Raw genomic sequence first — 17,556 nt, 5'->3', positions numbered from 1 at the left:
GTAAACATTTAGATGCTGATTACTTGAAAGTACACTTTAATACTATTTTATCGTCGGGCTTGCGTGAAATTGTATTGAAAAAGCCTTTCGATCCAATTGAATACCTAGGATATTGGCTTTTACACTATAGGGTAAAATAATTTATATTAATTTTATGTTATTTTAAAATTATGAATTATGAATTATAAAATTATGAATTATTATAAAATTTAAAATTAAAATTATGATGCAAAATATATTTTATTCTATTATTTTCGTAAGAATTATATATTGGATTATGTTTTTAAATAGAAACTTCATGTCTTGTGAATTTTCCTCATTTATTTATATTAATTAATAAAAGATACTAATGCTTTGTATATGCATTAAAACCTAATTCAATTAAATATTTTTATCCAATCTAATTTTAATTTTAATTAATAAATAAGATGTATTGTATTTCATATTTATAATAAAATAGTACGATTGATTACTAGAAATATTTCGTTAATGTTAAGACACGTGATATTAAGTAGATATACGTTCTTCTGTCAGATGTATTAGGTTATAGAGTTTATATTTTATTGTCAAACTTTTGTGCATTAAAATAAATGTGATAAATATTAATTAAACAGGAATGTAGGTATGATTAAAACTTTGATTCATAAATAGAATTACATTACATCTATAATAAAAAAAATTATATAAATTATAATTTCAGTAATATTATGTTTTAATAATATGAATTAATATTCCTATTAATTTATTTTAGACAATTAGTTTAATAATTAAAAACACAAAATTCAATATTTATAAAATAAAAATGAATCAACGTATTTTAGAGTTGTGAAAAACGAGAAAAAAGGCAAAAAGAGTTTGAGGCTGAATTACTTGAAGAACGGTCAAAGTGGCAAGAGGCTAATAAAAATCGATGTTCTACGTTTAAAGTATATTTTTATTAGCTTAATAATTATTATAATGTTCAACAAGATTAATTTTAAATTTTTATGTAGGAACCATTTATACACTCGATATATACAATATATAATGAAGGGTCGGAAGCAGAAAATCTTGGAAAGTAAAAATTTTGTTTACATCTCATTGGCAAAATATTGTAAATAATTTTGCATAAAGCATATCTTATTTTTACAATAATTACATATTATAGTACATAAAAATATAATTTTCATATAATTGTAAAAGGGACGGCAAAAAACATCAATTTTTAATACGATTGGCACTATTTTGAAAAAGTACAATATATTTTTATATATATTATTAAATTTTTATTTTTATTTATATATATTAAAGTTTAATAATAAGTAATAAACAAATTATAAAAGTTTTATTTATACTAATAATATAGTTTTAATTTCAATTATCATATAAATAAACATTCAGTTAATAAAGTGCAAGAATTTTAACTAAAAATAATAGCTCAATTGTAAAATTAATAACAATATGATTAATAAATAGAGATGCTACAAATATATTTATTATTTCACACAGAAGTCTTTTACGAAAAAATGTTCTATATTACACTATTTAATATCTGTATTTTTTTATTAATAAATTCAGCAGATAATCATTTCTTTTTAACTGCCTCTCGTATTACAATGAATTTAATATTCATTTTATAATTGTTTATGTAAAAACTACATAAATTTTATAGAATGAATATTATATATCACTGGAAATTATCGAATTGGTAATTTATAATAATATTACTATTACGGAAGCCGATTCTATTTTATATTTAATTTAAAAAATTATAATACAATAATAAAATTAATATTTATAAAAAATCAAGATATGGCTGTATTATTTAACATTTATTTTGAAATATATTTTATAGTTGAAAAATATTAATAGATAAATATGTATTTTTTTTTTGGTTGTAAAAATTGTTATTATAGCTTTATGTTCAGATTACGCAATTCATGTACATACATTTTTTGAAGTATAACAATTTTTATGTTTTATTTTAATTTTAAGAACATACATAAAAAGAGTTGTAAAAACTCATTCAGGTACATTTTTGTTAAATTCTACGTGATCAAGTACTTAAATAAATTTTAATAAGCGTCTTATAGTATTTGTACAATTTGTCGCTAACATATAGTGTTTCTAATATATTTTTATACGTTTAAATATTCATTTTTGTTGATTTTACATTATTCAAAAATGATAAAACGGAGGCTTTTACAATACAAACTATCTTCTGTATAATGTATTACAATTCAAATATTATTAACGACTGAAATTAATTTATTTTAATAAATTTACATTATAAAATTATGTAAGCACATAAACGTTATATTATCATGTCATTTTGATTTTATTTTATAAAAATTATGGTATGAACAATAGCTGAAAGTAAAATTTTACTTTATACAATATAAAAATACATGAAATATATTATTATTTATTTTAAAACGCCTAATATATATTTTTATTATATATTAAAAAAGTAAAATTGAAGCATTATATGTTATCAGTATAAATTGTACAACTGTAATTTTTAATATATTAGCCTGCAGAAATGTAAATTTTCTATTGTTTGTATCATATTTTTTTTTCTACAGCGAATATTTTGTATGACAGTGTTTTAGGTACAAAATAAATAAAATATTGGAGCAATACTAAATCATAAGAAAAGCGGCTAAATTAAATTTAGTACATTAAGGCTTGTAAAACTTAGATTGATATGGATATGTAAAAAAGAACGTATTTAGAGAATAAAAATAAACGCATAGAATAAGAACTTCATATATACTACATAAATTTATGTACAAAAAGAATAAATCTAATAAATGTATTACTAATTGCATTACCTAAATTCATTGAATAAATAACTGTATTTTATGCTGATTTTTTAGTTCTAACTATATTTTATCGCATGAATTTAAGTTTACACTACTCACGAGTCTTTCATATTGCTAACTCAACGAGTTTTATTAATTTAAATAATGTGTTCATAGCCTGATAATCATCACCTCATTTTGAGAATTAATTAATATTTTTTATAATCAATCTCAAATAACGCACTGTTATGGATAGGCAACAAGACGAAAAAGTCCTCGAGGTTGTCAATCTAATTTCTCTCGGTGAGACGTAATTCTGTAGAATCGATGATCCGCTCAGCGTTCCTTCGCTTCCACTTCCGCGGCCAATTAATACGCGGATACTTTCAATTTAATCTGGACTCGCATCCGACAAGGATGTACAGGAACTGATGTAAGCGGGAGGAGATGCGCTTTTCGCGTTGAGCTCGACGTATTTCTTTGAAATGACGCCAAGCCGTAAGGTTTGCCTGATGTAATGGACCCCACTGCTTGCTTGGCTTTAATGGTAACAGGAACATCTGTTGAACCGGAACAATGAATTAATAAAGGTGAAAACTTCTTTTTGTCAACTTATTCTGAATTACCTCTGGTATGCCGAGATTTCTTTTCGTGAAAATCGTATAAATGTACCAAAAGGGAACTTGGAGGATACCGAATGCAAGAAGTGTCCATCCAGCGGCTGTAAATTGCATAAAAGATAGATTCCAAGAATTTTGAAGCTGTATTTCATTATATAATGGCTTTATATTACTATTAGAAATGTAATAAAAGTAACATAGTTGTGGTAAAAGTAAAATAATAAAAATTAATAATAAAAATAATTATTAGATATGCAATCAAATTAACATATAGTTGTGGTAAAAATAAAGATTATTTAGAATCCTAAGGAAAATGTTTAGTTCATAAAAAATAAGTTAAATGTGGAATGAAATATGAAATACGAAATTTTAAATAGAATTAAATATTGTTATCAATATACTTTATTCAGACATAATAAATACACATAATAAACAACATATAACAAAGTTATTTTTAAAAATTACTCCGTATTCAAACACATAATATTTGTTTTCTGAGAACTTGAAAGTGTTACATAAATAATTATATTTAATATTTGTCACAATTAATTTATTTATTATAGATAATTAAATAAAATTTATATTCTAAACTATTAGAATTAAATTTAATATTTTCTATTATATTGTTCAACATTAGATTCTTTGGTATTTACTACAAATTTCTAATCAATAAATACTATTAATTTTGGATCAATATAAGTGAGCCAATCGAGCTATATATGATAATTCCGTCATATATTAAATACATTTCACTATCGTTATTGTAAAAATATAAACTGACCTTTTTTATTCAAACATTAAAACAAATTGTGCTAAATTTACGTTCTTCCTTTTTCTTATTTGATCATATATAAAGAATTCTCGTTTTTATTCTATTGATAATGCATAAAAATAAGAATAACAATAATGATATTCTTCTTTTATAAATAATAAAAATTTTTACTAAACAATTATACTGCTCCAGTATAGTACATTGATTATTACTAAAGTTTTTAAAGACAAATATTCATTTCCTAAATAAATTTATATAAAATACATTTTGTGTGCACGCGTACGCGTTTATATATATAAAATGAGATGAAATAGAAAAGTAGTAATAATTATTAATCTCTCTTTATTAACCTATCCTTTGACTACTTGAATCTTTATTAAATCAAGCTTTTCGATAAATCCTTACCAATTTTTTATCAAAATCATTTTTTTACCTTTTATCATAAGATTTTTATTAAATTAAATAATATTATTTATTAAATAACATTACATTATTTCATTAACGATTAAGTATACTAAATTATGAATTTAATTTCAAATATATCGTAAATATTATTCGAAATGTAACGGAGTGAAAAATTTCTTTCGAAAGATTTTGATTTTCTCCATGTTAAGTATTAAGTGAGCTCGTTATTAATTTATAGCGTGAATAATAAATTCACAAGCTGATAAATCCATTCGTGAATTACCGTGAGCGCTGTCAGGGTAGGCTATACCCCCATACGTGAGAGGTGTTCGATTGGCCACCGTATAAATGAAGATTGAAACGAGGAGAAGCGGTGTGACGAGTGTCCAGCAGATCCGCCAGTAGATAGTAGGACGTTTGCCCAGCATGAACTCCATGTCATCCAGAAAGTTCTCAAGGCCATATAACCAAAACACCCCAGTCACCTCCATGCTTGCGAGGATAAATACTACGAAAGACGCTGCATAGTAGTCCACCAGTCCTAGCACGAATTGACCACCCTGGTGGTGCCAGGCAAACGCATGACTTAGTTTTTTCATTTGCCTGATGATTGTCGAAGGGATGCCAGGATCCCAGGTACAACTGGGGATCTGCACTTTTTTACATTTTATAATTTCTTTTTTTTTTATTTTTAATTTTTAATCAAGAGTGATATTAGATCGAATTTTGAAAGGTCGATGAGCTATACGAAATATTATATCAAATTATGAGAATGAAAACATGTGAAGAATGATATAATTATGCTTTCTTCCTCTAATTCCCAGGTAGTTTAATTATACTAAAATTTGTTATATTTTTCGGTTATCCGTTCAAATTTGATTCCTTTTATTGCTCACTATTATCCAGATATTTCATTTCATAGGAATTCACTTCAATTTTTATGTGAAATAGTGTTTGTTAACTATTAACAAAAAATCAAATTTATTGCTTCTATCTTAAAATACAAACAATATATAATGCAGACTTCGTACAATATGATACATTTACAATAGGTAGATTGAAAAACTTTTCGCGTTTAATTTGAATTAGTTGAAATTTTGATTGATAAATTAAAAATATATTTCCATGCACAATAAGATTTTATTTACAATAATGGAATAAGTAATCTATATGTATTTATACAAATAACTTTTATAACGTCAAATATAATAATTTGGATTATTATATGACAATATTCATTTAATATATTTTCAGTCTTTTAACACAATATAAATATACTTAATTCATAAAAAATTTAACAGTAAAAATAAATATAAATTTGTGCTCGCATACAAAATTGACTTTATCGATAAAGCATCGACTAACAGCATTATTTAATGCTTGTAAATTTATTACTTTATGTACACATATTGCAAATAGAATTTTTGACTATATTATAAAACCGAGAAAATATAGACATCAAAATATTTTGAATATCATAAACGAAGGCTTATTGATGAAAATATTTTTACTTCTCATGAAAGTAATTTAAATAATCAATTTACTATTAAATTGTGTACTAATTAGTATTTTCAATATAAAATGAAATTTGCCATTTCATTAAATACGACTATTTATACCGTATTAAGTATTTGTACCGTAATTACTTAAATTACAGTATATATATAATAAATATTTCTCATGAATATGTACAGAAATAATATAATAATGTTTAATATTTCAATTGTAAATATGTCTGTTTTGGATATACTTTTATATTAAAAAATTAATTAAAATCAAATTCTAGATTCCCTTTGATTAAACTGAGTATTATTCCAATAGAAATACTCGTATTTCATTATGACCCTGATACATTGTTTCGTTTTATTCAGACATGAGTATCTGAATAATATCTTAACTAGTATTGCGCTTTACAGTGATGTATTATTTATTTCCACAAAACCTTCCCATATTTACTCATACACTCATGTTATGAAATTAATAATTTTTTTTAATAAAAGAATAATACTAAAGTAGTTACTCAACTATTTTTACCAATTGCGCTCTAATTATTATGCTTATATTAATGATGTAATGGTGTAAATCCATGTAATCCAATAATTTAAACTATTTTTCAATATACTTAAAAATATTTAAGTAATTTACATTAAACTGATACGATTATATATCACTACGATTAAAAATTATGTGATGATATAATGTTGTTCAAAGAAATTGAAAAAATTTAGATAAAAATCTTACTGGTGTACAATAAATTGTACCAAAGCTGAAGCCAACAATCGATGTGACAAGAACAATGTGCCAGTGTGTCCAGTTGGGAAATTGATCATTGACGATACTGATGATTCCTCCAGCTAATGCGATTCCACTTCCAATTCCTAGGACGTACAGCATCAAGAAAAATAGAACCGAAAAAAGCTGAAAGATGTTCAGGTTTTCTAATTATAATATTTGACATATACTTATCAGTAATTAATTGATTTGATTATATTTATTTTTTCGTAAGTTACTAATCATTAGTAGACTACTCTATCTTAGAAAATTTTTTGTATAAAATCTATTAAAATCTGCATAAAATAATATTTATTCTTTGATATTAAATATTTTATTTGAGTATTCCTAATTTACAAATAAAATTGTCCTATCGAATTTTTAAATAATTTAATTTGTAAATCAAAATAATTTTTATATATAAAAATGAAATTTAAAATAAAAATTTTATATGCCATATGTTTTCTATAGAAGTGATATTCAGTTATACTGAGTTATTGAATAGATAATATATAAAATATAATTGTTTACTTATTTAGTTAGCATGAAAATTATGTGTGTTATCATAATGTAAAACATAAAAAGAAAGTAGGATTTGGTTGATTTAATAAATTTTATAAATTCGGTAAGAAATTTAAAAAACTGTTTAATTATATTTTATACAGCATGAAATTCTTCGTACGTCATTATAAAAGTCTATTCAAGAAAAGAAATAATAAATAAATTATCTACTAAGAAATTTATATACTTACTAAAAGTTAAAAGTATCTTAATACATTATTTTTTTCATGAAATGTTTATATTGTAAGGCTCATATTTAATAAATGAAGTTTATTAACTAATGGTTAGGTGTTTTTTCTACAATATAAAGATATGATTGACATAGAGCGTACTTTTATTAACAGATAGCTTATACAATTTATTATTTGAAAGATTAATTGAGTCTAAATCTATATTATATTAACAAATTTCAAATAATTCAATAATAAATAATTCCAATAATGATAATAAGTCTTGATTGCAGAGCTATTCAAGACAGTTAATATTTTCTAGCAAAAGAATGGTAACTACGCGGCATAATTTGCAGAAAAATCACTGACAGTTTTCTCTTTTAATCAATTTATTAAGTAAGAGTTTGTTGATTTTCAATAACATTTTTAAAATAAAAATTAGTTTCATAATTAAGTAAAGTAAAATAAAATCTTCATTTTTATAGAGGTAAATTTTAATAATAAAATCTGCACTGTAATTATAACAAAACTTGATTCATAATACTATTATTTCTAAATACTTTAATTTAATAAATATAATTTTTATAATATTAACAATAAGTTAAAATCTGAAAGTTTTCTTTAGACTATTAAAGAGATCACATAATTAAAGTCTATTGTAATTACTCAAGAATGGTATAAAGAAAAATTATACTTGAACCAATTTCGATCATTCTATATAATTCAAAAGTATATAGGTTGATATAATGCAGTTAAATGGTATTCTAGTTACATAAGATTCTGTACAGAATCTAATTATAAAGAAAACTTTCAACCATGACTTATGAGAACGGAAGGAGAGAGAGGACAAAACAGTTAAAGTATTGCAAATACAAATTCCTTTATAGTTTATTCCTTGATTTTGTTCGTATTTATAATTTATTATTTAAATTAATGTTAATTATTTAAACTATTTATTTAAATGATATCTGATGAAATCGAATGTAATGTAGAGAAATTATTGAAAAATGAAAGTAATGAAAAATTAAAAATACTGTGCAAAGTTTAAAAGACAGATATTGGTGACATACGTAGGTTACCTAGTACTATCATATAATTAACTTTATATTATTCATTTACAATTTATTGATGCTGTTTAAAGTAATTTAAATGATTCTAAGGTATACCTCAGCTATGACACGTTTTGTTTCTATTTAGTCGCCTATTACGATGATAATTGACACTGTATCATTATTATAAAGCTATTATAAGGCAGATTTTTAATTAAATAGTGAGCTAAATAATTAGAAAATACAGGCACCAACTTATAAATGAATTATGTCCCACTATGTAGAAAACGATACTCTCTCGAGATAAAATGGTATAAACGTCTAAGAAATTATGCGGTTGTATTAATATTCAGATCATGCAACGCTAAAAAAGAAGGTCACTTCTTAAGGTTTTTAAAATTACGTATTCTGTAAGTAAAAATAGAAGATTCCTATTTTACAGTCGTTTCAAGGTGACATCTGCATCTTTGGAAGCCATTGAAGCATTGCGTCACAATAATAATTGAATTACAGTACCTGAGGGAATAACGTAAATTTCGCAATGGCATCCGGATAAGAAATGAAGGCGAGTCCGAAGCCGCCGCGGACGACGTTGCTAATGTCATCGGTGCCCAGCTCGTGGGCGAGATTACCCAAGATCCCGAAGATAGTGAAGCCAGCCATGAGACTCGTTAGGGTGTCCAGACTCGTCACCACTATTACGTCTCTACGGAAAAGCAGACAATCCAAATATAATATCTAAAATAGATTATTTTTCTTTTCATTGATAAGCAAATGAAATAATGAAATTGCTCATTTTTTAGGCATTATAGATGAGATAAAATAAATTGTATATTATTTTGTTGGAAACTTTCCTATTGTAATTCTTTCTTACAAGAATATAACAAAACGGAAAAGATTCATTATCATTTAATAAAAGAATCATAAATAAACAAGTGAATTAGTGATAAAATGGCACTGCTAATAATGTTCATTTTCTTTAATTATTCCAGGTATTATATTCCTTAATCAATAATTATATTGCTTCCCGGGACTTTAGAAACACAATATATTGCATAAATATTTCAGAATACAAGATAATTTATAATGTCAATATTGTATGTATTTCAGAGTTATTTTCATTATTAAGTTTTAATTAGTACTTACTTTTAAAGGCATGAAAAATTTTTTTTATTGATTATCTTTTATTGTAAAGACTTTTAATTTTTAACTTTTTTAACTTTTTAACTTTTATTTTAAAGAATATATTCATTGTTTTTGTCTAATTAAAAATTCAACAGACGTTGTATAATTTGTTAACTAAAATGGAGTAAAATAATGCGTCAGAATTTTTTAAATTAAAAATTCATGTGTTGTATAATTCGTCTGCTAATATTGAATAAAATGATGTATCAGATTTATGAAGTTAACTTTACATATATGAAATCTGATTACATATATATAAGCTTTAAAAATGCTAAATTTTATAAATTTTAGTAATTTTTATTATATTTTGTAAAACATGAATTGTCTTTAATTTCTTATCTTTCTTTCATTTAATATAACAAATGAAAACTTAGCATTAAAGTTTCTGCTTCATGTAATAAAATCGTTGGATTATAGTAAAGTATTTCGAAATATAAATATAAGATTTTTTTAAAAAATGCATTGTTTTGATACGTTATATTTAATTTTTAACTAAAAAGAAAAACGATAGTATTTTCTTATTACCAAAAATTATTTGTATTACGCATAATTTCTGCTATGGTATTATTTTTTTTAAGTGTTCATTATAAAATTAAAATATTAATCTTCTAATTTTTACATAATGATATATAGAAATTTTATAAGCATTTATTGTAAAATTTGAGTACATTCAAGTAAGTAATTATGTACTATCTGCACGAGTTTGTCATTTACGTTTAAAAAAGATATGAAAAATTTTGTATAATTATGCTCGTAAGTATAATGCAACTTTAATATTTATCTAAAAAAGTATGTCACTGTTTTTTAATAAATATTATTATTATATATTCTTTCATTCGCTTAACCATAAATATTTTACATTAATACAAAAATACAATTTTTTTGAAGGATATTATATCCTCTTTTATTATGTTTATATTAATATGATTAAAATATTCTTTCAGACAACATTTTTAAAGTACATTTTCAAAAATAAATTGTTAAAGTTATATATGTACAATAATAAAAAAACATTTCTATCAAGTCTTGCTTTTTATGAGTTGTAGAGGACTGAATTGTAAAATAAAATACGTAGATTACATATAATGAACAAGAATTATTATAAAAATTATTATATGATATTCAAAAGAAATAATATAGAAATGAATTTATTAAGAATAAAATATTATAAAATAATAAAACGTGTTACGCACGAGAATTGTACAAAATATATATATGTACTTCGTTCTTCAAAACATGCTATACTATTATAAAAGATTCAAGAACTTACCTGTAAATATTATGTCTGAATTCGTTATAGGAGGAATAGGTAATAAGACCCCCGAAGCAGACAGAAAGCGAGAAGAAGCATTGTGTGACGGCGGCATACCAGACGTCGGCCTGAAAGAGTTTTGACCAATTGGGCCGAATGAAGTAAAGGATGCCAGTAGTGGCGCCCTCTAGCGTCACAGCCCTTATGAGCAAGGCTATCATAATGACGTAGGGGAATAGGGCGAGGAAGTACGCCGCTTTGCCGGAGCTCTGCACACCTCGGGCCAATACCCCAAAGATGCATAACCACGACAATAGAAGACAGAGACTTAAACGCCAGTCGGGAAAACCTAGGCCATCGTCGATGTTTGGCTTTTCTTTCAGTACAGCTTTTCTATCCATTTTGAGATTTTGAATTAGAGCAAAATAATTTTAAATTGTCATAGTCTTTCATATTACATTGTTTTATTTTTACTTATTTTAACGAAAATGTCTACTAATATAAATAATCTTTTTTTTTAAATGCTTTACTAAATTTTATGATGGATATTAATACTTTTTCTAAAAATTGGATGAAAGAAGTAATTACTTTGCTGAGAATAAAAAATTTCACGGTACAAAGGTACATTATCATTCGTAATATTATAATTAATTCTAAAAGTAGTCGAACAGTTTTACTAGTAATATTAGCTTGTATTAATCAAAATTTTTACCACAATAGATCAGCAAATCATAGTAATCATACAAAATCTCATCATTTTTATTCATTATTAGTCCTTTGGGGTTCTTTATTAACTTATGACTCACGTAAAGTAGAGTTCGGCAGAGCTTTTCAGACCTGTCAAATCCCGTCGTCCAATAAAGCTAACGTTTAATTTGCCGTGATTGCCAGAATCAATACAAATTGGACCCCACTGTTCGAGGCACTCGGACCAAGGTAATTGTGCGTGAAAGCTACCGAACAGGTAGTACAGGGTGATGGACATAAGGGAGCAGTAGTAGGTGCCGACGGCAACCATGGAGAACATCTGGGCATAACCGACACCTCGTAGCGCTGGAGCCACTGCCCACATCTTCACCGATGAACGGCTCGTGAATTGCCCAATGATCATCTCTAGATAGTAGCAAGGTTTGCCTACCAAGAAGAGTATGATTATGTAGGGAATCAGGAAGGCGCCACCTCCGTTCTCGTAGGCAGTGAAGGGGAAGCGCCAAACATTGCCGAGACCGACGGACATGGCGATACAGGAGAAGAGGAACTCCATGCTGTTGCCCCAGGTTTGACGCTCGGGTCGAACTTCCTGTTTCTCCGTCTGCAAATATGGAACGTGTGCACAATGTGTATTCTTATTTTTAGTGTTATATTTGCAAAGTATGTCTGCATATGATTGGCATATTTATTATAAAATTATCAATGTATATAATTCAAATATTTTATTTCCGTTCTTATACTTATTCAGATCGTTCACTGTTATATTGAATTATTTGAATTTTTTAATCAATATTTTTAAAATATTGTTTTATTATTTCTTTTTTAGGATGATATAAAAGTAATATAGATACGAAATTACATTTCATTGATATAATATATATATATATATATATATATATATATACTAACAATAAAATATACTTTTACTGTTAAATAAAGTAATACGTAAAAAAATAGAGTGTATGGTAAACAAAAAATTTTTTTTTTAATATATTATATATAATGTATATACTTGTATAAACAAATTATTTAAGAAATAATTAAGTTTTATTCTAAATAGTATATTAATAAATAAGATGATTTAAGTTTTAAAGAGAAATTTATTACAAAATATTATGTATAGAAATTAATGAAATGATAAAACTTCGTTCTTCTTCCTAGATTTAACGTATTTATCACGTAGAATCATATGTTGAATTTATCCATTAAACAAAGTATTCCTCACTTAAACATATTTGTAATTATTACTTAAATTTTTGGAAGAGCATCTTTATGTTATTTTATTCTGCGTTTATTTTACGCGAACAGTAACGACTCTTTAAATGGATTTGCAGATTTAAGTATTTAATTTATTATCGGAGATATAATATATTTTATGTTTTGCTATGAATGTTATTTTTTTATATATATTATATGACATGAAGCAAAGTTAAATATACTTATAATTACAAAAAATATAAAGAATTAATTTATCTTAAATAAAATATTTTTTCAATGTTGATTTTCTTGTGATTCAGAATACATTGCAGTCTTTGGCACTTAAAATTTGTATTTTAATTTTTCACTATAAATCAAATGTTTATCATTTCTCATGCATTATATATTATTAATTTACCGTCTTAATAGTCAATGATAAAGCAAGAGGAAGCTTACGATCGTCGCAAATTTTATACTGGGATTGAACTGTTCGATTTTTCTGAAACGAGATATTTTATTGTTTAATTTAGAAGCAGTAAACTAATGATACATTGACCAAGTACATTACCTTGTCAAAATTATGTCCATTTTGTAAATTATGCAATTCTATGCCATCATCTCCAACAAAGCCTGGATTTTGCTTTCCGTCCTGAAAAATAAAAAAATAAACGTAGTTTGAAAAATTTCAAGTATGTTTTCATAAAAATATCAAGAAATGGTAATAGAACAGCCTAGAAATTTCTTAAAGCCATATTTATTTCATTTATTAGTTTATTGATTTTTTCGATTAAAACAAAATGTAATTAGTGTACATATAGTATCAAAACTAATCTTATTTTAGATAAAATAATTGCTTCAGAAAGAAACAAGGTACTAATTTCAATTTATTTATTATTACTTTTAGTATATATAATATTTATATGTAATATATAATTATATATAATTTTTATTATGATTTTGATTATATAATTTTCATTATACAATTTTTATTAAAGATTGATTAATTAAAGTATAAGAAGAAATAAAAAATAGTTGTGTAGCATTTGGATTTTAAAGTTTTAATTGTATTTTTACAAAATTTAATAATCTAAAATAAATTGTCTAAATATACTACTAATGGCAGATACTAATGGCATTAAATTTGTATATTAAAACAAGTTAAAACTCACTTTTTAAACACAGACAAATAATAATTTAAAGGAGTCTTTTACATAAATAAGAAAATTTTAAAGAACGTGCAAAATTATATAGTGATTTAGTTAATAACTCCATTGCATTACATTTGCTTATGAGTTTGAATAACTTTCGGTAAATAATAAAATGCTAATAAAATATCTATTCAAACGGTGTTAAATAAATACAATATCATAAATCAAATTCTATCGGGTAAAAATACTCGATATTAAGAATATTATTTTTTAAGCACTATAAAATCATATATTTAAATATTTGTTTGCAAACACATGGGGATTTATTAAAAAAAACTTAATAAAAACAATATCTATGATCGATGTGAAGTATTTATATAATAAATTATATATGTGTTATGAACCAGAAATTTATATTATATCAATTTATTACTTTTAAGAATTAAAAGATTATAGCAATGGAGACTACAATTTCACAACGATATCTGATTACTTTAACATTTTGTTTAATGAAAAATTATAAATTGACATTTACAGAATTTATAATTTAACGAACTTAAAAGTTTTATCATTTAATTTTCTCCCAGTCTTTATTGTTAATCTAAATTATTCAAATAGGTAAAATCATAACTATAACTTGGAATGAAAATACGCATCTAATTTCAGCCAACCGATGAATGAGCAGAAATTGTTTCTAATGCAAAAAAGCGTAGCTTGCAAAATACGATGTTCTTTCAATATATAATATATCATAAATAGGGCACTTTGCATAATTAAGCTTCTAACACATACACATATGTACCATAGACACGAAAAAAGATATGAAGATATAGAGATAGTAGATAGAGCGAATGGTAGAAGCAACTGTAATCGATACATGATATCGCAAAGGCTCTGTGTATATCCAATAATGAGAGGAGATACGTACTATACAGTTACATTTGACCGATCTTATCGTTCTCAGCTTTTCTCAATCACTGTGTAAGTGTATGTGCGCGCCTGCACGCGTGTATGAATTTCTTGATTAATTTCAGCATCGAAATTGTATGATTAAACTTTGCGGTATTTATTGGTTTTATTACTTTAATGAATTTATTGTTAGATAAGTATAATTAACAAAAGTATATATATATATCTAATATGTAATAATAGCATAACATTTCTAATATTTTAAGATAATAAAACACATATAAAAGATTAGACGTTTCAAAACCATAGTCACAAATTCATTTATAATGAAAAAAATATTTATTTTATTTTTATTTTTTTTTTCGGAAAAGAAGTTTATACATTATAAACGTATTTTCTAAGTTTGTAAAACCATTATATAAAGGTAATAGAATGATCGAAGTTGTCACGCTTCACGATTTAAATTAGAAATATGTTACAGAAATATTGAAATCAAATTACTTTATTGAAAATCATTTTCATTTCAAAAGAAACTATTAATTTGATGTCAATTTTAGATACAAGTTTAATATAGAATTTTACAGAAATTCTCTACTAAATATAAACTAGATTTCTAGTTAGTAGAATGTATTATTATAATATATTAACATTTTAATTGTTTTTATTGTAATCAATATAGAAGAAACGTAATATAAAATCTAAATGCAAAAGATAAAAAAATATACTCATTAAATATTTTATTTTATAATATAATTACTACACTAATAAGGTAAAAAAATATGCAATAATTTAAAATGAAATACTTGCTCTAAGAAAATATTCCCATAATATCATTAATTTCATGTTATTAATTATTCTAATAATTAATACGATTATTATTATTTATAAATAATTAATATGAGGGTAATGAAAATTTAAAGTACATAATAGAAAAATTTTAATTAATATGTACATTTATTATCCATAGATGCATGATTGTAAAGAATGGAATTTTATATATGTTAAGTAATTATTAAAATCTTATTTTATATTTAAGTAATGTTCATCAATAAATAGTATTATTTATTCCAAGTTGTAGATTGTTGGTCAATCAATGAAATTTCGTTGAAATGTTATAATAATTTTAACGTAATGTAATTATAAAATTAATTATTATCCATTATACTTTAGTAATAATATGTAAAAAAGGCATTATCTAATTACCCTTTTATATGCAATTGTAGCCATGTTTAATTAAACATTACGTCACTTTTACTGATTTAATTTTTATGTTAAATGCCGTGTTTGATTATTAACATAAAGGTTTATTCAGAGATTTGATAATATTCTTGATAGAATCATCTCGATATAATTGAAATTTTATATTTATTTTATTCTTACCTGTACCAATTTATAATTCTGATAAATGCTTCAAAGAAAATTAACGATTAAATATCTGTTTCATTTCAATCATAATTTGTATTTACATTTCTTATAAAAAAATTTACATTAAAGGTTGTATAATTTTGTTACATAGTTTACTCAATATTATAAAAGTATTGTATAAAAATATTTAGAAGCTTATATAAAAAAAGTATTTAACTTCACTGTGCACATTATTGATCATGATAATTTGAGTTTTATAATTTTTGTTATATTAAATAAATTATATATTAAATATACGTAAACTATATTTTAAATTTTTAATTTTTAATTTTGCATGTAAAATATTATTTTTTGTATAAAATTTGAAATCTATTATAAAATGTTGAAATTAGATTATTCATTAAAGATTGAATATTTAAACTGTTTCAGAAAATAAAAAACATGTATTCACATACTTCTTTAAAATTTATAAAAATTTAATGTATATCTATTAATTATTATTAACTATTTTGTTCATTATTATTAGCAGTAATTATGATTAATTTCATTTGTCGCAGACTTATAGAATTGTCGTAGACTTTAGAATATTGTATATGTTAAACAGTTATACAGCATTTTTAATAATATTATACAACATTTAATAAAATAAGAGGAAAATGAAAAGTACTATGCAATTATTAATTATTTTATTTTTATTAAGCGCCTGGTTAATGTAATTATTATAGATTTATGATAGTTAAAAAATATGTATAAAAGAACTATGTGAGTTTTCGTTAATATTTTAACAATTTTTTAATTAATGATTTTATTGTTTATAAATTAAATAAATGATTTTATTTATTATAGCTTGTTGCTGCATTAACAGTCATTTTAAATTTATTTAAAAAATAATTTTTATATTAGTAGAAAGTATTAATAATATGTGTACAAGAATATATATTATATGAAAGAAAAAATATATATATATATATAAAGATATGCGCAGGAGTTAAGAAATTCATTGGATAAATAATTTTTGTAAACAAATATACTTTATTGTGCTATTTAATGTAAATTTTGTCGAATAATAATAATTTTTTCGAACTACAATATTACTTATGTACTTAGAATAGTTATGTATGATTGCTATGGATATTCAGTTCATGTAAAAAGACTGAT

At 23.8% G+C, this 17,556-nt stretch overlaps 1 protein-coding gene across 1 annotated transcript; it reads right to left on the bottom strand.

Annotated features, from left to right (window-relative positions):
- Positions 1–2,840: 2,840 nt before the first annotated feature.
- LOC105366437 (sodium-dependent nutrient amino acid transporter 1-like) lies at positions 2,841–16,260 on the bottom strand. The gene is made up of 10 exons (XM_011504891.1): positions 16,237–16,260; positions 13,545–13,625; positions 13,395–13,475; positions 11,875–12,380; positions 11,087–11,461; positions 9,148–9,337; positions 6,822–6,998; positions 4,864–5,140; positions 3,410–3,504; positions 2,841–3,343 (listed from the first exon to the last, which is right to left on the bottom strand). Exons 1-10 carry the CDS (start codon positions 16,258–16,260, stop codon positions 3,170–3,172), a joined length of 1,980 nt encoding a protein of 659 aa, XP_011503193.1. The 3' UTR covers positions 2,841–3,169.
- Positions 16,261–17,556: the final 1,296 nt, after the last annotated feature.

The sequence above is a fragment of the Ceratosolen solmsi genome, unplaced genomic scaffold (genome assembly GCF_000503995.2).
Source record: "Ceratosolen solmsi marchali unplaced genomic scaffold, CerSol_1.0 scaffold10, whole genome shotgun sequence".
Classification (NCBI taxonomy): domain Eukaryota; kingdom Metazoa; phylum Arthropoda; class Insecta; order Hymenoptera; family Agaonidae; genus Ceratosolen; species Ceratosolen solmsi.
The sequence above is the reverse complement of the archived record's forward strand: the minus strand, read 5'-3'. Positions and strand labels throughout refer to the sequence as shown.

Bases quoted from the DNA above. Each gene is read 5' to 3' on its own strand.
- LOC105366437 (XM_011504891.1), bottom strand. From the start codon at position 16,260: ATGGCTACAATTGCATATAAAAGG. The intron at 13,476-13,544 runs GTAATGTACTTG...ATCTCGTTTCAG, and splicing joins ATGGACATAATTTTGACAAG to AAAAATCGAACAGTTCAATC. The intron at 5,141-6,821 runs GTAAGATTTTTA...TGGCACCACCAG, and splicing joins GTACAATTTATTGTACACCA to GGTGGTCAATTCGTGCTAGG.